Here is a 24840-nt window from a genome sequence, read left to right as displayed (position 1 = left end):
CTTATGTCACATCATTAATATTTAAATTTACATATTTTTCTCTAAAAATGGCTAATTACAGAAAGTTTTGAATGCCATGCTGAAGACAAAAATATATAATTTCTGAAAATTATCCTAACTGACCTGTTACGTAAAATATGTTATCTATTTCACTGAGGAATATGACTCAGTTAACGACTACAAAATCTTCACTTTATTATTAACTATTTTGTATTAACAAACTTAATCTCTTTGATGCTACTATTTCCTTCCTATAAATGGAAAATAATGATCTTTAAATCACTGGATAGTAAATAAATGAGATTATTTACATAAAACTTTCATAAATATACATAATATATACTACACAATTTATATTAATTATAAGTATAATATATTATGGGTAGTGAGAATTTATATCTAAAAATAGCTAATGAAACGCTAATCACATTAATAGTTAAGTTTCCCTAACTCCTTGCTAAGTATTTAAAATAAATGAACTTCAACTGATTTGTAATATTTTAGCATTAGGCAGAGGTGGAAGGGTGAGAATAGAATTTTTTTTTTTTTTTTTGGTTTTTCTCCAGTACCGGGAACTGAACTGAGAATAGAATTTTTTGAGACTAGGAATGTTAACTCTTCCCTTTTTCCAAATAGTCTTAATTATAAAAATGGAGATAACTGTGTTTAAAAAGCACTTAAAATTTTAAATATTATTTGTAATGTAAAATAATTACTAGGGAGGCCTTTAAGCTAGATGACTCTAGCACTTTAAATTTCTGTATGAACAAAGGGAAACCCACTCAAAGTAAACAGTAAGACAAAAACTAAAGCCTATCCCAGCAAAATATACCAACTAATCTAATCAGAGAGTACCAAAAACTGCCAACTAACCTCTAGTTAGAGAATTTCCATTTTAATCAGTTAAGTATTTTTATTTGAATTGGTTCACAGCTTATAAAAACACCTTACAAAAAATTTCCTCTCTTGCCACTTTCATGAAGCCCTGAACCACTAGTGGTCTGGTGTTGCTTAGCTCGTGAATTTGAGCTTAATGTTCAAATAAATGTATTAAATTTCTAATGTACCTAATTTTATCTTTTAACAGTTATGCAGTCAGAAGAGAGAAGTGAAGCGGTTATCCCTAATGATAACCCCTTCGGAGTAATGAGTAACCAGGCACAGCTGTCCTGCTGAGCTTTTTGTGTTCACTGCTTCTTGCTGCATATACTGGTTATGCAGACATCTTATACAGATCTCTCTCTGATCTGGCTCTACAACTTGTACCTTGAGTTCTCCAACACTGAGCATTTTTTGTTCTAGTGTACATCTGTAAGATGAACTGAGTCTAATATAAATTCAATGGCGTGCTGCAGGGGCCTTCCAGTAGACAAAGTTTTGGGAAGATGGAACCGTGGGTTCATCTGAATTCAGTGAGGCTACAACTTCTCCATCTCATACTCCAGTTAATTTATGTATGTACAATATAAACTCAGAGCCTGTGCTTTTATAGAGAAATGGATAAAGCCCTACCAAAAACAATTTGGAATTATGGTGGTCATAATAGGAAAGTTTAACTTAGATAAAATTATCCATCTATGGGACACAATGGGAAAAAAAGGAATCTTACTGCTTCAGAGACAATGGGCTACACGTTTTGATTTGTACACAGCAACTACTAAAAGACTAAATGAGAACCTGTCTCCTTAAAAGATTCCTTACAAAAGGCAAATAAGAATTTTTTTGGTACAGGAATTAAATTTAGGGTTGCATGCGTGCTAAGTATTCTATCAATCAACGACACTCTTGGACTCATAAAACTACTTTTTAGATAAACTTTGTAGTGAATTTGTACCAGGAACATAGCTAAAATTTTAGAGCAAAAGCAAGATAACTTGCTTCTGTCAGTATGTTTATGTGTCTCAGGTATGTTACAAGGTCTGGTCAAAATAAATGGTATGCTTCAATAACAGATAAAGGATTTTACTAATAAAATGTTCAATGAGCTTAAAGAAGAAACAATTAGCTAATCAAGTTAACAAGACAATATAAGACATGAATGATCATTTTGGTAAAGAACTGGAAATCATGAAAAGAAAGCAAGCACAAACATGGTAAAAAATTCAAAAGAAAGCATGGCTGACAGATTTGACCATTGTGAGAATAGAGTGTCAAAAATTAAAGACAAGACAGATTTAATAAATCATAAATTCAATGATACCCTTAAAATAAGATACAATGCAAGCTAGTTCCAACAGCCACTAGATCACTAAAAAGGAAAAAAAAACCCTAATATCAGAATAATAGGAAAAAAGGAATTAGAAGATGATTTAAAAGGTATAAAAAATGTATTCACTGGAATCATAGCAGACAACTGCCCAAATCTAGGCAAATAATTCAATTTCAATTACAAGAGGAATACAGAACTCCAAATACCTATGACCAGTAGAGAACCCCTCCATGGTACACCATAATCAAAATTCCAGAGATTCAAGAAAAGGAGAGAATCTTAAAAGCTATCAGAGAAAACAGTAAGTTACCCACAAAGGCCTATCAGAATTACAGCAGATTGCTTAGCACAAACCTTAACATCCAGGAAAGCTTGGAGCAAAATTTTCTCATACCCTAAAAGAAAATTATTGTCAACCCAGATTTCTATATACTGTAAACTTAGGCTTCAATACTGATGAAGACATAAGATTTTCCATGACAAAGAAATCCTAACTACATACACGACTACTAACCCAGCCCCACAGAAAATACTGAAGGGAACACTCAACAGAGACAGAGAGGCCACCAGCACTAAACCCAAAGGAAAGAATATATCTAACTGAGTGAACAGTTAAACAAAAGGAAATAAACCCAAAGGAATCAGCACTGGAAAAGTAATACAATGACAGGATTCAGTGAACATCTTACAATAATAATTTTCAATGTTACTGTTCTTAACTCTCCAATCAAAAGACACAAACTGATAGGCTGAATCAAAAACAAAATGCAACCACACACTGTATACAGAAGACACAGATCATTCAAAAGGAAGCTAACAGACTAAAAGTGAAAGGATGGAAAATGATACTCCACACAACTAAAGCCCTGAGGCAAGCAGGAGTAGCCATCTTATTTTCAGACACAGAAACTTCAACCCTACTCTGATCAAGACACAAAGATGGCCACTACAAATGGATAAAGAGAACAATTCCACAGGAAGAGGTAACAATTATAAATATAAAAGTACCTCATGTTTGCACACCCAACCTCATAAAACAAAAACTACTATACATAACAGGACAAACAGACAGTAATAAAACAATGGTTGGAGGGGCTGGGGATTCAGCTCAGCGGCAAAGCGCCTGCCTGGCAAGCGCAAAGTCGTGAGTTCGATTCCTGGTACCAGAGAAAAAACAAAAACAAACAAACAAACAAAAATAAAATAAAACAATGGTTGGAGACTTCAACACCCTCACAAATAAACAGGTCAACTAGACAAAAAATTAACGAAGATATATCAGAGTTAAGCTACATCATTGAACAAATGGACTTAAAATGTATCTAGACTTAAAAGATATCTAGTGTTTCATCCAATGAGAAGAGAATACATACTTTTTAGCAGCTCATGAAACTTCCCAAATAGACCATATCTTAGGCCATAAAGTATTCTAAATAAATACAAAAGAATTGAAATACTCCCTATACACTATCAAATAACAATGGAATGAAACTAGAAAGCAAAAGAGAAAGTATATGAATACACAGAAGTTAAAGAATATATTATTGATAATCAATGGATCACAGGATAAGTCAAGGAAGAAATAAAAAAATTCCTAGAATCAAATGACAGCAGAAGCATAACATGTCAAAACCCATGGGACCCAATGAAAGAAGTTCTAAGAGCAGTTAATACCTGTGAATGCAAACATTAAAAGAATTGAACAATCCCAATGGGAAAACCTAATGATGAATGTCAAGGGCCTAGAAAAACAAGAGCAATCCCAATCTGAAATTAACAGACAGAAAGAAATTATGAAGACCAGAGTGGAAATTAATGAAACTGAGACTAAAAAGTACAAAGGATCAATGAATAAAAGAGTTGGTTATTTGAAAGAATAATATTAATAAACTCCTAGGTAAATTCACCAAAAAAAAAAAAAAAGAAAGCAAACGCTCTTATCAATACAGTTAAAAATGAGGTGAAAACGCAATTCTGAGAGACCATTTGGAAAACTTAAGTTCCAATAAACTGGAGAATCTAGAAAAAATAGAGACATTCTTAAACACATACAAATCACCAAACTTGAACCAAAAAGATACAAAAACTCTGAATAGACCAATAACAGCTGATTAACTGCAGGCAGCAATAACTCTATCAACAACAGCAGTGAAAAATCAGAACGCAAAGGGATCAGTGAAGAATTCTACGAGAACTTGTGGGAAAAATCTAATGTTATTATTTGGAAATTTCTCCAATGAAAGTTAAAGTGAAACAGTGTTACCAAAATCATTTCTGAAAGCTAGCATTACCCTAAGACCAAAACCAGACATGGACCTAACAACAACACCACCTTCAAAAACAAACAATACAAATAACAAAACTACAAGTCAATCTCCTTAGCAGAGACAGAAGCAAATATGCTCAACAAGTATCTCAGTTACTTTTCCTGTTGCTGAGAAAAATATCCAACACCCAAAATTGTAAGAGCAAAGTTTCATTCTGACTCAGTTTGTAGAGGTTTCAGTCCATAGTTAATTGTCTCCAAGGCAGGATGGCGTGGCAGAGGAGAGTCACAGAGAAACACTTGATGGCAGGCAGAAGACAGCAAAAACAGCAAGCAGCAAGCAACAACTCTCTTTCCATCCCTTATATTATATCCTTTAGGGTGGGAAGCACTCATATCCAGGGTGGTTCACCCTTAATGCAGCCTAGAACTATGCTAAACTAATCAGTGGATTAATTTAGTAATCACACACCCTTGATTCCGGCATCATGCACTTCACCCCAGCATTACACACTCTAGATCCAGCCCCCTCTGAAAAGCCATACCTATGAATGTATGAGGCTTTGGGGGGACAATTAGATATAAGCAACATGATACTAGCAAAAAAAAAAAAAAAAAAAAACAAAACGGCAACAAATCATTAAAAAGATCATACCTCATGATCAAGTTGGCTTAATCCCAGGGATATAAGGATAGTCCAATGTATGTCAATCAATAAACATAATACACGATATAAACAGAAGGATAAAATCACATGATCATCTCATTAGATACAGAAAAAGCCTTTGTCAAAACCCACTATAGATTCCAGATAAAATTCCTGATGAAAATAGGCATAGACCAGGGGATATAGCTCAGGGGCACAGAGCATGCTTGGTAAGCATGAGGTTGTGAATTCAGTCCTCGGCACAAAAAAAAAAAAAAAAAAGCATAGAAGGACCTGTCTCAAACTGATGAAAGGCATTTACGACTGACCCACTGTCAATATCACAATAAATGGGGAAAAACTGCAAGCTTTACGTCTAGAATCAGCAATACAATAAGGGTATCCATTCTCATGTCAATACAGTACTCAAAACTTTTGCCAGACCAGGCAAGAGAAAGAAAGAAAAAGGATATGTATAGGCAAGGAAGAAGTCAAATAACCTTTACGTGCAGATGATATAATCCTTTACATAGCAGACCAAAAAAAAAAAAAACTCCAGCAAAAGACTCCCAGAAATAGTAAGTTCATCAAAGAAGCAGGATATCAAATAAACACAAAAATCAATAGCATATCAGTACACCAACAATGAAGCCATCAAGAATGAAATTAGGAAAACAAGCCCATCACTATAACTTCAAGAAATTAAATACTTAGGAACAAACCTAAGCAAAGAAGTATACCTCTACAATAAAAAGTACAGTACTCTGAAAAAAGAGATCAAAGAGAGTATTAGAAAATGGAAAGACATTTCCTGTTCCTGGACAGGCTGAACCAATATTGTCAAAATGGATGTTATGAATATGATAATATAGATTGAATGCAATGCCAATATAAATACCAAAAGTATTCTTCAAAGAACTAAAAAAAAAAAAAAGGAAAAAAAATCCTAGAATTCACACAAAACCACAAGAGACCCAGAATAGCAAATAAAATCCTGGGGAACAAGAGCAAAATAAGAGGCATCACAATTCCAGATTTCAAATTGTATTCCAAAAGTATAATGATAAAAATAGTATGGTACTGGCACAAAAACAGACACATTTTGCAGACAAAATAGAGGATGCAGAAACAACCGCAAGCACATTCATCTGATCTTTGACAAAAGAGCCACAATCATAAGCTGCAGAGAAGAAAGCCTCTTTAATAAATGGGGCTGGAATGTCTACATTCACAAGACTGAATCTATACTCATATATGTCTCTGTACTAAAATCAAATTTAAAAAAATCAAAGATCTAGATACTAAAACAGAAACACTTAATCTGCTGCAAGATAAAATAAGTAACACTCTTAAAGACATAGGCATGGACAAGGACTTTCTGAACAGAACTCCAATTGCACAAGAAACAGTAAGAATCAACTAATGGGCTCATATCAAATTACAAAGCTTCTGCATAGCAAAGAAAAAACCAACAGTAAAGTGACAACCTACATAATGGGGAAAAAAATTTGCCAGCTACTACACAGACGGAAAACTATTACCTAGAATATATGAAGAACTAAACGAAAAAAAAAAAAAAAATTAGACACCTCTCCAAACAAAAGACCCAATCAAAAATTGGGCAACTGAAATGAAGACTTTTCAGAAGACAATGCACAAATGGCCAATAAATATAAGCAAAAATGTTCAACATCTCTGGCCACCGGAAAAATGCAAACTAAAATAACACTGAGATTTTATTTTCCTCCAAAAGAGTGGCTATCATCAAGAAGCCAAACAATAGCAAGTGTTGGTGAGCCTGTGGGAAAAAAAAACAACGAACCTTTTTACATTGTTGGTGAGAATGAAAATTAGTATAACCATTATGGAAATTGTGGAGATTTCTCAAAAAACTAAAACTAGATATTCCATTCAACCCAGGGAATCTTCCTTTTGTTACTGGGAATCAAATCCAGGTAGGCGCTGTGCCACTGAGCTGTATCTCTGGCCCCTGGATATCTTCCTGAAAAGGTTAAAGGCATCATACTACAATGGCACCACATACTCATGTTTCTTTTTCTTTTTTTTGGTACCAGGAATCGAACTCACGACCTTGCGCTTGCCAGGTAGGCACTGTGCCACTGACCTAAATCCCCAGCCCCACACCTACTCATGTTTCTAACAACACAACTCACAATAGCTAAACGTTGAAAGCGGCCTATATGTCCATCAACAGACAAATGGATGAATAAAATGTGGTATGTGTTACTCCTCAGCCACAAACACAGACAAAATTCAGTCATTTACAGGAAAATGAATGTACTTTGAGATTATAATGCTAGGTGAAATAAATCAGGTGCACAAGGTTTCTCTCATATAAGAAAACCAAAGTATAAATTATCTAAAGAGCAAATTAAAAAGAGATGTTAGGAAACAGAATGGAGATAGGAAGAGGATCTGGGAATGGAAGGAAGGGAGGGAGGGAGACAAGGAGAAATAAAAAGGATTAAGATGTAACAAGTACATGCACCAACTCCTCAAGATGAATGTATTCCTTATGTATGGTAAACATATACTAATAAAAAAGCAGATAAAGAAAAAAATCTCTCTCCTTGTAACAGGGCATAATTGAAAACACTGAGTCTATCATTAAAGCTTTGACTGGAACATCATATTTGAGGATGTAGAGAATCAGATGTTACTGGACAATTTTAATGAACTCAGATTGATTTTATAAATCCAAACTGCAACTTAAAACACAAAAAACTGACCTGCCACCATATATACAGTTCCCTTACAGGGGACCTATGAGTACACAGTTTCACTTCCAGGTAAGAACTCCATGATATCTGGGAATCTTGAGAAGGCAAGAACTCATTCAAATGTATAGTACTTCAGGCAAAATCTGGTGTCAAGCCCTTTGATTGGCTTTGTAGTCTCTAGAGGTTTTAAAAAAATCTAATCTGAAATTCTGTTTTAGTCTTGCAGCAAAGCAGACTTTTAAAATGCCTGTATGGTGAATCACTGTTCTTGCTGCACTTATGTATATAATCAGGCAAGGTTCAATGATACTAGACTTATGCTTCAAGCAAATTTGTCTTTATTATCTTTGGTAAAAATGGAGATGGCTGTAGAGTGACAGGCTATGGTCTTTATATGGAGATAAGCTCTACAAACATTTTTGAACAAGCACCAACCTGGGAGGAAGACACAACACTTCAACTTTAACTCAGGACTCATCTGGAATTCATTCTGTATCTTTTCATGTGTATACTTTATAATATAATGGTAAATGCAAGCAAAGTGTTTCCCCAAATCAAGAACAGGCCATTATGATCTTGATTTACAGTCAGTGAAAGTACAGGTCAAAGCCCACTACTTGTAACTGTCATCTGAACCAGATGGCAGTTTTCTAGTACTGAATCCCTAACCTACGGGATCTGACTCTGACTCCAGGTAGATAATGTCATTAATTGAACTGAATTATAACTGACAGAGTTGGATAATTGCTTAAGGAGAAAAAAAAAATCACATTTGGCATTTCTGAAAGTACAGAAGGTGTATTCTGAAATTTTCAGAGGTGTTTTCAGAAAAATTATTTTCAGAGGTGTTTCTGAAAATGTTGAGAAACTATGTTTTTCCATCCAGGGAATTAAAAGTGTATTTATTAGTCCAATCTCTAAAAAGTTCTTTGGAGTAGCAGTCAAGTTGTTCAGGGCTGGAGATGGAGCTCTGCAGCACAGTGCCTGCCTGGCAAGCAGGAGGCCCTGAGTTTGATTCCCAGTACAAAAGAAAAATTTGTTGTTCAGGGCTGGTAGTTCAGTGTAGTTCAGTGGTGGGGCACTTGTCTAACATACACAGGTTTTGGGTTTGATCCCTAGCGTGGAAAGTTGCTTATAGTGACTCAGATTGTTAAAAAGATGGATTCTAAGGGAAAAAGAGCTAGTTTGAAGTATCTGAACTTCAGAGTACAATGTTTCAAAAATCCTACCTTGTAACATTTTCATTACATAAACTAAATCAGTACCTGTGGGACTTATTCACAACAAGAAAAGATTACCTTCAAAAAACAAATTCCAGTAATTAATTTGTTTTTAATGTCTTAATTCTCTTAACTGCTGGTTACGGTAGTTCTCTGAATACAGAAAAAACATGTTAAGACAGCAGTAATTTAGTGTTACATAATATCTCTGAAAATAAGTCCAAAAATAGTAGCCTTTGAAGCTGGGGTTTTCTTTATTTAAATCTATGGGTTTGTGGTAGATAATATTCACTGCAAAACTATTCAACCATTAGGATATAGTCTATGAGGCTGAGGTAAAGTTATGTCCTTTCAATATTCTGGGAAACTTACACATCCTACTGTGGAGAATAAGAACAGTTTAAAGCAAGGGCAAATATTTCTTGCTACGGAAATAATATTATTTAAACTTTATATGTAAAATCCACTTGGAATCCTTACTGCATAGGCTATTTAAAAATAACATTAAACTTACTCATACAAATATATACTTCTAATATTGAATAAATTCAATGTATGAAAAACATTGAACGAGTCTTTTACATCCACAATATGAGAGATCATTCTTTTCATTTAAAATATGGTTTCTTGAGCCTTTTTGTGTACAAAGTATACAATCTTGACAAAAGATGCTTATAGCCCTTATAGTAATTAAATAGAACACTGACTTTTGCCAGTTGTATTTCATTAGTTTCTCCAATGAGAAAAGTGGTAAAAATTTTTATAGGTTATTAAATTGAAGGGATACAAATACCTCCTAATTAACATGGCCTATTATTGTTTCTATGTGGTAAGACAATTTGATGAATGGCAAGATATAAAAGTTATAATTTAAAATACTTGGAATATTCATATACTAATGAGTGAATATTTTTCCAACACACAATTTAATCAGTATCTCCTATAAATTCCCTATTATTTAAGTTCTGGATAAAGGAAGGGAGAGTTTTGAGACTTCTAGGAAGAATAACTGAAAAAAAGTATCCTGTAGGTAATATAAGAATTTAATCACCATTTTCTGTCCTTACTATTAACATGTCTGACATGAAGATAAATGGACAAAATTTAATTAAATATAAAATGATTATAATTAAGCAGTAAATGATCAAGGCAGGGCTCTGGTCTATGTAATAAAAGATGCCAATGACCCTATTATTAAAACAATAATTATCACTTACAATTAGCACTATCTAAGGCAGTGATGGTAAACCATGCATGCCACAGCAGGCTGTTAGTATCACAGAGAGCGTTAAAAGGTTCGTGATTACTGCTCTAAGGAACTTAGAAATGTTCAAAATAAAGCATATTAACTTAGAAATATGTGGGCAAAATGCCAAAAGTTTACTGCAGTGTTAGTTTGCACTAGGAAAGGAACTCTTGTTCTATTTTTATACAATTTTGAGATGAAATATTATTTACTAGCCAAAATTTTCCTTAAAAAACAAGGTAGAATAAATGTTACCCTTCAATTGAAACTGAAAGCTTTCCACAAGTTCCTTACAATAAAAAGTACCAAAACTGAGAGGAAAGAATAAGAAAGATTCATTGCTAATTAACAACTTACAGTAAGGAAGAGTTGGATGAGAAGTCATTCTTCTGACATTATTAATGGCTTTCTTAATCATCTGGTAAAAAGAAAAATTATTTTGTAGTTACAAGAGAAAGAAGGATTAAAAATTTAAATTATAAAGCTGGGGAGTATATACAATATACAGGCATAGGTAAGCTGCAGAGTGCAGGCTTAGCATATGTGAAGGCCTGAGTTCAATCCAGCACCACAAAAACCAACAAATAGTGGCACAAAATTTAACTGACATTTATTCATTTTTATATGACTTTTTAACTACCATTATGGCTAATAAGCATACTCAACATGTCAACAGAATGCAATTGCATGGCTCTTGATCTAAGGTGAAATTCCCTTCAAGAATTTAGTCTTATCTCTTTTTTGCAATTGTTTTCTGATCATATTAAATTTACTGGAATAAGCAAGTAGCATAATGTTTAAAAGATAGGTGAAAATAAAAAGTAAACAGAAAATGAAAGAAGTTTGTAATTGATAGTTTGGGACGATTACTCATTTTTAAAACATGCTCTGACTAACCTGAGTAAAATAAATACACAAAATTAATGGGAAATTTAAAATTTGTACAACAGTTCCTACTTATTCAACACCATAACTATACTTATAAGTTATTCCAAGTTTGTGGCATCAGTTTCAGGTAAACTTCTGTGTTGCTCTTTTGTATTCTCAACTGTTCAGTTAGCCAACCTGGAGAAGGTGTGGAACTGGTAGGAGGAAGAGGCAGCCAGAACAGGATGAAGGTCAGAAAAACCCAAAGACACTCATGGGGATGTCATTATACTCTTGAATGGTAGAAAGTGGTCATAACACATACACAGTCATCACTCAACAAATGGTGAAAAAGTATTTTATCAAATCTCTAGAAAAAAGTGAAAACCTGGTATGTCTTTTGTTCAAATCTCCTATTTAAATCCCACATTCTCAAAGGTATGTCCTAAGGGTTGATGGTACCTTCTCATGTTTTTGACTATCAAAGGAAACTCATGAGTTAAGAAAATATACAAGTGCCAGCTAAAATTTTTTTCTGGATGTATATGTAGAATATCATATGACAAATCATTAACTGTTTCAGAAGATTCATATTAAAAAGCACAACTTAATTTTGCTGGTATCTTTTTCTTGACAGTTGTGGAATGAGAGCAATCACAATACTTAGGTTCACAAATCTCAATGACCTCAACTAAAAAGCTGTCCTTTTAAGATGCAGACAGGAAGAAAATTCAACCCCAAGCAGCAGGCAGGGGATAAAGCTTGTAGGGCCTTAAAGGCCATGTTGATGACTTCTTCTAAAAATTGTGTTCAAATTTTTTTTTTGTTGTTTTTCTGAGACAGGGTCTTGATATGCAGCTCAGGCTAGCCTTGAGCTCACTCTGTAGCCCAGGCTGGTTTTGAACTCACAACAATCCTCCTGCCTCAGCCTCCTGAGTGCTGGGATTACAGGCGTGTGCCACCACACACGGCTGTGCTGAAATTTCTTAAGGAAGAATGATAATCTAAATGTTTTAGAAACACGCACTGCTCTGCATAGAACAGAGGTAGCAAGAAAGCTCTTACAGGAAAAATTTCTCTGAGGTTGGGGAATGAAAAAAAGGGCTTTATTCTATTTACATATTTTGTATAATCTCATTAAATTTCTCTTTAAAATATTATAGTATCTGTAAATTTCACCAATCTGAAAATGTCTGTTAACTGAAAAAATAATTATATTCACAAAGTCATTTCACTTGAATAATTACTAGGTTGCTTTTCAAATTCAATTTAATCCTGAAAACACAGCTTCCTGAAGTCAATGAATCAAGAAGACTCCAGGGCTTTTTTATACTGGGACTCGAACTCAGGACCTCATGCTGCCAGGCAAGTGTTGTGCCACTGAGCTATATCCCCGGCCTGACTCAAGGGTTTTAAAAAGAGCTTTAGTTTACATTCCCAACAACAGTGTAGAAGGGTTCCTTTGTAAAGGGAATACAACTTTTCGGAAATTAGCAATTTTTCAAGAAACTAAAAATACAAATTCTACTTGACCTAGCTATTTCCCTTCCAGGTATCTTTAGATACCTAGAAGGTATCACATTACAGTAACACATGCATACTTATGTACACAGCAACACAATTCATAATAGCAAATCTTGGAAGCAGTCTATATGTCCATCAACAGATGAATAGAGAAAATGTGGTTCTCTCTCTCTCTCTCTCTGCATATATAAAAAATGGAATACTATTTAGCTATAAAGAATGATAAATTGTAGGAAAATGGATGGATACAACTTGAAAACAAAAGTGAAATTAATCAGACATATAAGCTTAAATACTATATGGCTTCTCATTTGAGTAATCAAATAAATAAATAAAGATCAAAATAAAAGACTGATAAAAGGAAACGGTGATAGATCTTTTACAAATACGAAGGGGACTAAAAGGCTAAGGGCTGCAGGGGAGGGGAAAGGGATGTAAAAAGATTAATGATGCAGCATGTACATGGACCACCTACTGAGAAAGAATGTAATCATTACATGTCACAAACATAAACAAAAAAAATAATGACAACAGTAATGAAAATAGGAAAAAGGGATCTAGAGATGGAGATAGGAAAGTGGAGGGGAAGAAGGCATAAAAAGAATTAAGATATATTAAGTACATGTGCCTACTCCCTAAGATGAATGTACCATGTACTGCACACATATTCTAATAAAAGCTCTACCACAAATTCACCCCAGTGGCCTGAGTCACTTGACCTTTCTGCATCTCTAGTCTAATCTGAAGAATGAGTGGGAAGAGTACAAAATAACCATAACAGAAAACTATTTATCGGCTCACACTACTTATAAAGGAACTGCACTAAGTATCATCAAGCATTAAAGGGTGTTGAAAAGATGACTGAACCTGTTCTTGAACAATTACCCATACTAATTGAGGACAGGAAATTTTTTGGTTGACCAAAAAACAAAACAAAACAAAAAGTCACTGCCACCTAGAAAGTCACTGACAGAATGTATGGGTTTCTTTAATTCTATGTAACAAGCCTTACTTTCTAAGTATCAGTAAATTAAGATACTGGCAATCTAAACATGGGTCATCTCTTAGGTAAATAGATCCTACATTACTACAGATAAAATTTGGTTCATCTTTGTATACCACTTTACTTAAGTTAAAAAATATTTATAGCTTTTGATATTTGTTTCAACATTAAGAAAAGTTGTACTTAAAATAGATTTCAGGTGATATCCACTGAAAGAGATTAATCCAGGGGTTAGTAAACCTTTCTTATAAACAATTCATTGGTAAATATTAGGGGCTTTATGAGCATATGGTTTTTGTCTCAATTCTATTACTTTAAATGAATGCACGTACGTGCAAAAATATAAATGAATGATCCTGGCTGTATCTCTATAAAACTTTCCTTGTAGACACTGAAATTAAATTTCATATAATTTTCATGTGCCAAAAATTACTATGACTTTTTGATACTATTGAAAAATTTAGGGCTACAATGTAGCTCAGGGATAGAGCACTATGACTAGTATGCCTGGGGCCATGTTTGATTCCCAGTACTACAAAACAATACAAAACACTAGTCTTAGTATATTAGCTATTAAAAGAGGCTATCATCAGAGTTTCACCTATGGACCACAGCTTGCTGAAGCCTGATCTGGACCATCAGATTTCAAATAAATATTATTATTCTTATTTTTATTTTATTTTTTTTTTGGTACTGGGAATCAAACTCAGCATCTTGTGCTTGCTAGGCAGGTGCTTATGCTGCTGAGCTATATCCTGGGCCTTCAAATAATTATTAAGTAAAATATTGTTCTTTGGCTTAAAACAAAGTATATTTTAAAAAGTTTTTGTTATTCTTTCAAATGAAAACTTTATTTTTTATTATAAAAATTAACAATTCCATAAGATTTACTAAAACTGTAGGAATTTAAGGATGACTGAAAAATCATCTTTTATCCATTCACTTAAAGGAAAAAAAAAGGACAGTTATATCTGAATATCCTCAACTTCACATACCACAGATGCTCCTCTGCCAGTCTGTGTACTACCAAGCCATGGCATGTTGATTGGAGTGCCAGGATTGCTGTGTGTATATGGGGTCGTGCCTTGAACAGCTGTTAAGTCATCACGAGCATGTATAACTAAGAAATCTTCTGATCTACAAAGGAGTCAACCACAGTCAAAACAATACATCATTTCTTTCCTTTTTAACTCTTGAAAGCTGCAACATATGATTTTATATTTCCTTGTAAAATTATTTTTCTCCAGCTCCTACGCCTATGACTTTCACACCAATTTCCATTACCTTCACTTACTCTTCTCATTTCCTTTTTTAAAAGCTCCTTCTAGCCCTTTTCCATAAGTTAGCACTATGTCCTTTAAGAAAACTTAAATTATAGTTTATCAGATATAGTCACTCATATTGCATTACTGAATAAAAACAAAATATAAAGGTACCCTTTGGTTTCCAATTCTATATCATCATCTACCCAAGTATAAATCTGTGTAGCCAGAATTCCGGAAACATCCAGTTCTTGAACATCATGGCTGGAAGCAACTGCTATGCAATTTCTATTTGCCTGCAAAATAAGTAATATGAAATTTTGAAATAAAGAGGCATAACAGGTATATGGGTTACTTCTAAAAATAATCTCTAGAAATAACCAAAATGCAGAATGATACCATTCTTTTTTTTTTTTGTTTTTTTTTTTTGGTTTTTCTCCGGTACCGGGAACCGAACTCACGACCTTGTGCTTGCCAGGCAGGTGCTCTTAGCCGCTGAGCTAAATCCCCAGCCCCGATACCATTCTTATAAATTAATATTTTAAACAAATTTTATCAAGTAAATTTTAAGTGGAATGATAGAAGTTCAACCTGGAGACATGTTCATCTTCTAGGAATTTCAGTACATTTAACAGAAAGTATAGCAATGCCTGTATCACTTTATTTCTTCTCCTAGAACTGTTTAGTATGCTGGATTGCTACGATATAAGGTTTTCACAATTCAAAAATGTGGAGAGTGGGCATGCTGGTGTGCACCTGTGGTCCCAGTAACTCTGGAGGTTGTTGCGTCAGGAGTGTGCAAGACCAGGAGCTGAAGACTAGACTGGTCAGTGTAGTAAAGTCCACTCTTAGAAAAATAAGAGGAAAAACCTGAAGAAGATAGAGCTCTTACTTTTATAGAAAGGTGAGGGAGATGAACTCTAAAGATGTATCAGTTAATCATTCAAATAAAATAATAGCATTTTCTTCTAAAGCCTTTTAATGTTAGGCAAGAAAAAACATAAGTAGAAAAGGTCACAGAAAAAAAGGGGTAAGAGCAGAAAAACAGCGGGAGAAATATGCCAGAAGCAATCATAAATGGAAAACTGGTCAGATTAAATTACATAAAATTTTAACAATTTATGAATTAAAATGGTGAATCTTAGGCTAGGAATGTAACTCAGTGTTAAAGTGTTTGTGTAGCACATGCAAGACCTTTGATCAGTGGCACAAATAAAAGCACATCTCAAACAGATATCAGGACATTATTGACAGGAAACAAAAAACAGCATTATTACTATGTAAAGCATTAATATCATTTAATAGGAAAAGCTGAAACTCCGGGAAAGAAATGTAACTAGATATTGGAGACAGCTCTCCATTGCTCTTGCCAACTCTGGATGTCTTACTGTGGTTTGTTTTGCAGTATCACTCCCAGGACAATTACACAGTTATAGTCTCTCCATCCACAGCAAAGGACTGTTATGCTTACTGTCTATTAAAAAAACCTAGGTCCTTTAAATCAATGATCCTCTCCCATAACAGGACCTACTGTGGGTGCAGGTACTATCTGTTCCTGTAGGCAATGTGTAGCTCAGGCAACCAGTATGAAAATGCTGATCCTCTGACTACTGTTCTTGCTATTAGAAATAAACTGTCCTTTACCTGTGATCTATGACTCTTGTGTTTTTGAACAGCAGCACTTACTTAAGCTGTGAAAGTTAACTTGTTAGCATGAATGTAAAATCTCACACCTTTTCCAGTTCTTGTTACAAACAGGTACCAATTAAACAAACAGGGAAACATTTAATCTCAATGATATTTTTATACGATGAAATTTAAAGTAAAACTGTAATATCAAAAATAGAGAAATATTTAAGCAAATACACAAGCAAATGGCAGATTTTATCTATGTGGATGGTCATTATGGATACACACATACACATACATATCCTCAAAGGAAAAAAAAGGTTTTTTTCAATGGATAGTATACTTAAAATCTTATTTTATTTCAGGAAGGCACACCAGTGTGTGTGTGTGTACATGTATAAACAGAAGTTACAATTTGAAAACTGCCTTGCTAAACAGAACTATTCATTATTCTAGGATGTTCATGAGATTTTGAGACAAACAACATAGGAAATTATGAGGACAGAATAGCAAAGAAACTGTCTAGGAGAAATCAAAGAGAGGACAGGCACAGTACAGGGGGCATGATGGTGAAACTTGCAGAGCTTTCAATGACACAGAAAAGCTGTAGCACATGTGCTATAGGTCTGCCACCATTGAGGAGATGAAGAACCAACTGGTAAAAACATTTCTGAATGAGTAATGCCATAGGATATAAATCTACCCAACACTTAAAATTATTGCAAACTTAAGAACACGTGAGTATGTGTGTGCACACATCTTCCTTAATTATCCCTAGGAGTACGTAAAAAAGTAACACCTCACCTTTAAATTAGTGTAAAGAAAACAAAAAAGTTGACTAGAAATCACTAAAAACTATGTCAGGAAATAGGAGGGGGGAATTATTAAGATAAACGTCAACCTGAACTACTATACCTACAGCTACCTTTTCTATTGGTGGCTACAGACATCTCTGAGTAGGATGTTAGCTAGAAGGCTAAGAAAACACAGTAACTGGCACCTACTGGAAGAGTCAGTCAAAAGGGGAAAATTTCTGAGTCAAATATAAGCTTAAATTTTATCAAATATTAAGCATCATATTCAACATACAGTGGAAATACAGAAAACCTTTTCTTTGGGTTACTGCTATATCTTTCATAAATTTTAAAGCTACTGCATAAATAAATATTTGCTATTTCTCTGTAGTAATAAAATACTTTATTAGCTATAGTGCCCAAATTATTTAATAATAAAATCATATTATCAAATAATATAATCATTTCATAAAATAAAAACTCAGATAATTGAAGGAGAGGGATTAGTTTAGGGAAACACTGACAATGAATAAAATGATAAAACAGAAGATACTCTTCAAATGTGAATACCTAACAGAGAAAAATGTTTATATACTCACTTTATTAACAGCAAAGGCAGTGATAATATCAGATTCCTTATGAATAATTCTTGCTTTACCTCCAGGGTAGCCCAAATCTGCTTCTATCTAAATGGAAGAAAATAAAGCACAAAGATATATTAACCTTAGTAGTAGAACAAATAATGTATGCCAATCTTATGTAGTACTGTACTTGCATGAATTAGTCTAAAGAAAGTTTTTTATATATTTCAAATCCAAAGGTACTGTATATATGCTAATTATCTGTAAAGCAAAATTAAGGGAATTTAAATTTTTTCAAACTTGTTTTTTCACGTATGAAAAGATAGCTGATGGAACATATGACTTCATTTAATGGTTATCCTCCCAAGCTATACTGAGCTAACTTTAAAGGATCAAGATATTTTAATTGTTGACTTCTGGTCTAAAATAACTTTCAACTTATAGAAAAGAATCCTGAGATCTTTGAAGGCATGTTAGTTCACCCAAATCACTAACCATTTTGGTAGCTAAGGAAACCCTAATTCAATTTAGTTTACATAAGGGACAAATACTGCCTTAGGGTATAATATCTTTGAACTCTGAAGAGAATATTATATAAAAATCAACATTTATTAAAATAAAAGTTGGAAAAGGGCACTTGTTAAGAGTTGGAAACACTGCTTAATGTTAGATATTATTTTGTCTTTCCTAACCATCAATGTTTTAAAAGGAATGACTATAAAATGCTTCCCAACTCATTGTGAAATGAGAAAATTATTCATTTGAAAATAGCATACAATTTATTTTTTGCAAAATTTAGAAAAAATATTACTAATGCCTGAGCACTGACCACAGAGCTCCCCAGGTATGGTTGGCAGTATTTTTGAAAATGGCAACTAAGATGACAATATGGCTTAGATCTGAGGTATCTCCCAAAGGTCTCATATGTTCAGAGGTCAGGCTTTTTTGGAAGGTGACTGGCTCATGGGGCCGCTGTACTCATGTGGACTAATCCAGAGATCAGTGCCAAGCTAAGTGTGCTGCTAATAGGTGGCACCTAAATGTACTTAGGTGATGAGGAGTGTGTCCTGCAAGGCATATTTCTGTCTGGGCTCCTCCCTTCTCCCTATGCTTCCTGGAAGCCATTAGGTGAGCAGCTTCTGTCCAAGGCAGGGTTTTCCACCATGCCGTTTCTGCATTTGAGCCTGCTGCCCACAGACAAAAACATCTAAAGCTATCAGCCAAAACTAAACCTACCTTCCCTTAAATTGTGGCGTCAAGTGTTTTGTCTCAGTGAAGAAAACAGAACTGAAACAGACTTGCAGAATCCCAAACCAAGATATTCTTATGCAAATAAAAATCATCACTCGATGTAAAGGTATCAAATCTATTCTAATCTGAAATACAACTTGCTACAAACATAAAAGAACTGTATCTGATGAATATTTTGGCTTACTTGAGGGTCATCTATAAGGAAAGTCTTAGCTGTGGCCCGGCAACAAGAGGGCCCCCGTCCAAAACACATGTATAAGTTTTGTCATTTTATGACAAAATCCTAATTTAACCATGTTTCTGCCCAGTATCTAAAATATACTAAGTGTACACTTCTAGGTTTTGAAGAACTTGGAGGATGAGACAGACGATACCTTCATACAAGAGAAGGATCTGCTATTTGTTGGTAATGGTTAGATGGAGGGAACATGCTGGTTTTCACCAGAGAACTTTTTCAAACTTTCTACACGCAGGAGGAAAGCTCAAGCAGAGATGAACTTCACTGGAAATGCATTCTCGCCCCCCCGCATTGTCTAAAACAATGCTTCCTAATAGTGTGGTATCAAGATGAGCAAATCAACTGAGGTGGTTTTTTACAAATGATGATTCTGGACCTTGTATCAGACATATAACCAGAATCCCACAGGAGCAGGGCAAATGATTTGATTGGATAAGGAGATAAAATTAGAGAATTAGGCAGGGTTCAGATAATGCAGGGTCCTAAAAGCTGTAATAGAGTATAGATGCTATTATAAGGCTGAGAAGCCATTGCAGGGTTTTGAAAATTTTGATTGCTGTGAACTAAAACATAAAGAGTATGAGAATGGCACCCAGAAAACCAGGTAAGAAGCTGCTGTAGTGGTTAATGTGAGAAGCGGTAGTGGATTGGATTAGAGTGGTAGAAACAGTGATACTGTTAAGTGACTGGAATTGGAATAAATTGGAATAAATTTTGCTAATGGACTCTAATCTTAGGGTGAGTAAAAAGAAAAGATGATTCCTATTTTTCAGGGGAGATTTCAGGTGTGATCAAAACATAGTACATAATGGATGTTTAAATTTAAATAATTTGTTACAGTAAAAGTCACATTGTCATTAATCCTCTCCAAAGCACTCCCTCACTTTGAACGCACTTATCTCATTGTTCTTGCCACTTTCTGAAGCAGTTATAGTAGTGTTTTGTCTTCATGAGGGCTGATCAAAAATACAGTGAATGCAAAGTGCCACCCAACGGAAAGGCAGGTTGTGAAAACAAAACAGCATGTCCTCATCCACCTTATTCCTAGGGTGTGGCACCATGTGACTTCTGGCTCTTCCCCAAGTCAAAATGAATTTTAAGTCAATTTAGGATCTTATGGCAGTCACACTAGCACAATTTAAAATACTCATGAAAAATGAATTCCAGAACTGCTTCAGAAAGTGACAAGAATGATGCGATAAGTGTGTTCAAAATGACGGGACATATTCTAAGTAGGATTAATGGTAATATATCTTTTACTGTAATCATTTTTTTAAAAGTTTGAACATTCACCATATCTACTGATTATACCTTGCAAATGGGTGACTGAAAGTATCATTTACTGAGATAGACAAAGATAGAGCAGGTTTAGGTTGGGAGTAGATACACACAGTTCAGGAAATGAATTGAGACTAGACATATCTGAGAGTTATGATACAGATGACATACTGAAGCCGTAAGATAATGCAAAGAAATAAAGACAGTGAAGAAAAAGGGTTAGAGAACAGAGTTTGAGGCACTGAACATTTTCAACAAAAGGATAAAGGTAGGGCAAGTCAGTAGAACAGAAGACTTCGAAGTTTTAGAGATGGAGGGAACAATTTTAAGAAGTCAGCAGTATCAAACAACACAGAAAGGCTGAAAGAGAAGAGAACTGACCGCTGAATTCAGTGTATGGAAAGTCAACAGCAACGACGAGGAGGGCAATCTCTGGAGTACACAGGAGATAATACTTCACTAAATCAGAAACACTGTGATGTCTAGCGAATAGAGGGAGTCACAGAGGACATTCAACTGACTTTATAATGCTCCATTTCTTATGCGAGGTAGTTGGGTTCAGGGTGTTTGCAACATTATTTTGTCTTCTCCTTTCTTCTTTCTCTCTTTTAAAAAGAGGGTGGTCTCAAGCGATCTTGCTTCAGCCTCCTAAGTTGCTGGGACTATAGGTGTGTGCTACTGTATCCTGCAACATTGTTCTTTAAATTTTCTTGAGTAACTTCAAAGGCAACTTTATAAATTAGTTTTGCCTCACAGAGTCAGAGAAAAATAATTTTAAAATATATTTATTCATGCCAATAAGAATAATCTGAGAGAGGTAAAAATTTATGAAGAAGAGAGTTGGAATAAGAATTGATGCAATGTCCAGGGACAGAAAACAGCTGATAGCATCTGTACACAAGTGAAGATTTCACCTTTGGACAAGAGAGTGACAGTTATCCATCATTAGGGCAGGTAGAACAAAACAACGTAAGTCCTACGCTGGGAATTCTGTGTTACGTCTGTGTTGGTTATACTTATTTGGACAGCAAACATGGTGGTCTGTTGGGAGTAGTAAACACACTGAAAGTAGGAGGAAAGAAGGAAAATGTGGAGAATGCAGAGAGAATGGAACCCAAATTTACTATAGAGTAATTTAGTATAATTGTAGGGTAGTTTTAAATTATTTTGGAATCCATACTTATAATTATTAAGTGAGACAAATGCCATGGTTTTTATTCTTTCGTCATCCACATTTGGTTGCTTGGATACTGACACAAAGCAGACACAGAATTGGATTTAAACAGGTTTGAGAATTTCAAGGCAAGCACAATATAGAACAAACACAGCAGGGAAGCTGAGGATGCTTGTAAGGGACTAGTCACAATGATGCATCATGGAATCAAAGCCGGGAAAGGAAGGAATTAAGGACAAGGTCAGTTATAAAGAAAAACACAACTTGCATGTTCTGTGTTAAAGGTTATACAACACATCACAGTAAATAAAATCAAAACTGAATTTAGTCTTAAAGGTCTCCTAAACATAAAGTTTTAGTCAAATTTTATAGAGAAAAAAGGTACTTTCATTAATCTAGATACATAAAGGAAAAAGAAACCTAAATATAGGGAGGTAAAAGAAATTTTAATGCTGATCAAGAAACTAAACATACAATTACCAAATGATTCAGCAATTTCATTTCTGACTGTATACTCACAAGATATGAAAACAGACACTTGAAATAGATACCCATATTTATAGCAGCATTATTCACAATAACCAAAAGATGGAAATAACCCAAATGTCTACTGATAGATAAGTGGATAAACAAACTGTGGTATGTATATGCAATGGAGTATTATTTAACCTGAAAAAGGAAAGAAATTCTGACACGTGATAAAATAGGGAAGAATCATGAGGACATGCCAAGTAAATTAATCTAGTTACAAAAACACAACCATTACACAATTATATGAGTCACCTACAGGTCCTAAAATTCATACTACATAAGGTAGAATGATGGTTGCCTGGGGTGGCTGAAGGAAATTAACGAGCTATTGTTTAGTGGGTACAGAGTTTCAGTTTGAAAGATCAAAAGATCTTTCAAAGGACTGGTTGCACAACTAAGTGGTACTGGCTGCATAACTATGTAAAGATACTTAACATTACTGAACTGTACACTTTAAATGGTTAAAATAATAACTTTTATGTTACTTTTATTTTACAATTATTGTGTGTGTGTAGGTGTGTGTGTGTGCACATGCATGAGTGTGTGTGGAGGGAGATGGAGGGAGGGATTGAGGGAGAGAGACAGAGACTGGGAGTAAAACTGACTATGCAGAAATTGATCTAAATAATATTTGAGTTCCACAGAGCTCCCTTTAGAAGTTGGAATTTTGCCATTCATCCCGAGAGGCTGTCATAATTTCAACACTAACAAAAAACCAAATAAATAATTACAAACAAAACAAAACAAACCTAAAATAACCTCTCAACATCCCTCAGGAACATAAGTACAGGAATTCCTTAAAATTTAACAAAGAAAAATTAACCATATATATTAGGGATAGCACACCATAACCAAATGTGGCTTTTGCCATGAGTGCAAAATCAGTTTAACATTCAAAAAATTCACCAAGCTACTTAATTGTATTAACAGACTAACAAAAACCACATGCTCATCTCAGAGGTAGAAAAAAAAAATCCCCAAAACCATTTAACAAAATCTATCATCTACTCATGATTCCAAACTCTCAAGGGAGACAAGAACAAAGGCTGAAATTGGGATTTGACAAAAGCTGAGCAGCTGGCCAGATTAAGGAAAAAAAAAACAAAAAACCAGCCTTTGCTGGCAGAACCAGGTCCAAGCATTAAAGCAGAGCCAGATGAAAGCAACACCCTTTATTGCCATGTCATCATTGCTGGACCCCAGGATTCTGTCTTCTTCTTCTTTTTTTTTTTTTTTTGGTCTTTTTGAGACAAAGTCTTACTACGTAGTTCAGACAGGCCTTGAACTCACTTTGTAGCTCAGGCTGGCCTCGAACTCACAGCAATCCTCCTGCCTCACCCTCCTGAGTCCTGGTATTACAGGTGTGTGCCACCATACCTGACAGGATTCTGTCTTTGATAGAAGAAATTTTAAAGTTGAATTACTGCTTCCAGAAGAATACTCAATGACAGCACCTAACCTTTCATGATTAAAGTTTATCATTTAATGTCATCAGTTGGGAAAAATATGTTCACATATTTTGAAAAGTAAAGTAAGCCCCAGTACTATAGATCTACAATTCTGCTATCAGTCCAGATTGTAAGTGCTCCAAAGTGATATGATTCATAAGCAAATGATGGGGCTGGGGATTTAGCTCAGTGGCAAAGCGCCTGCCTGGCAAGCGCAAGGTCCCAAGTTTGATTCCTGGTACCGGAAGAAAAACAAAAACAGAAAAAAAAACAAACATAAGCAAATGATGAAGCAGAGCAGTGGAAGACCAATGCAGCTCCAGCCACAGATCCAGAACTTGGACTAGGCTACCTGCCCTAAATAATATTTAATTCAGTCTAATCACGAAATATGCACTTCTCCAGATCTACCAAGTCCTTCCTTTTTTGTAGTATTGTCTGGATTGTTATGAAACTTTAAAATCAGTGGCTCTCACCTTATATTAATTTGCCTGCTCATGGGGAAAAGAAATAAAGCATTATGAATGAAGGGAGATGTCAGAGTTAGCTGCACACTATCCATCCATCCATCCATCCATCCATCTGGAAGAATGCAAAGTTAATTGTAGGTTCTTCCCTTCTTTTTATGGTGACCCGATTACACTCATGAAAAGCAACAATCAATCAGTTCTTTAGAATATGCTCTCTAGCCAAGTTTACCTATTTAGATATAGATAGACAAGCATGATTGAACCACAGCCCTCAATAAGAAGTCTGTGACTTTGCTGTCAAGTATAGATTACTCATTTATGACCATCTTGTATGACCTGTCCCAAAACTTCTTTAACCCTCACCTTTTAGAAAAAAAAAAAAAAAAAAAAAATGCTAAGGAGAGAAACTTCCTGGGTCTTACAAGGGGAAATGTTTCAGGTCTTTGGGCTTTTACCCCAGCC

The 24840-nt window shown here is 34.7% G+C and overlaps 1 protein-coding gene across 2 annotated transcripts in view; it reads right to left on the bottom strand.

Annotated features, from left to right (window-relative positions):
* Dmxl1 (Dmx-like 1) overlaps positions 1-24840 on the bottom strand; it is a 145282-nt gene that overhangs the window by 12756 nt on the left and 107686 nt on the right. For both annotated transcript variants that reach the window (XM_013506996.1, XM_005376544.1), the window contains 4 exons: positions 18007-18093; positions 15159-15280; positions 14718-14859; positions 10686-10746 (listed from right to left, as the gene is read on the bottom strand). In XM_013506996.1, coding sequence (XP_013362450.1) covers positions 10686-10746; positions 14718-14859; positions 15159-15280; positions 18007-18093 — 412 coding nt within the window. The remainder of the gene's footprint in view (positions 1-10685; positions 10747-14717; positions 14860-15158; positions 15281-18006; positions 18094-24840) is intronic.

The sequence above is a fragment of the Chinchilla lanigera genome, unplaced genomic scaffold (assembly GCF_000276665.1).
Source record: "Chinchilla lanigera isolate Chin_1 unplaced genomic scaffold, ChiLan1.0 scaffold00007, whole genome shotgun sequence".
Taxonomy (NCBI): Eukaryota; Metazoa; Chordata; class Mammalia; order Rodentia; family Chinchillidae; genus Chinchilla; species Chinchilla lanigera.
Note: the sequence above shows the minus strand (reverse complement) of the source record. Positions and strands in the feature narration are given on the sequence as shown.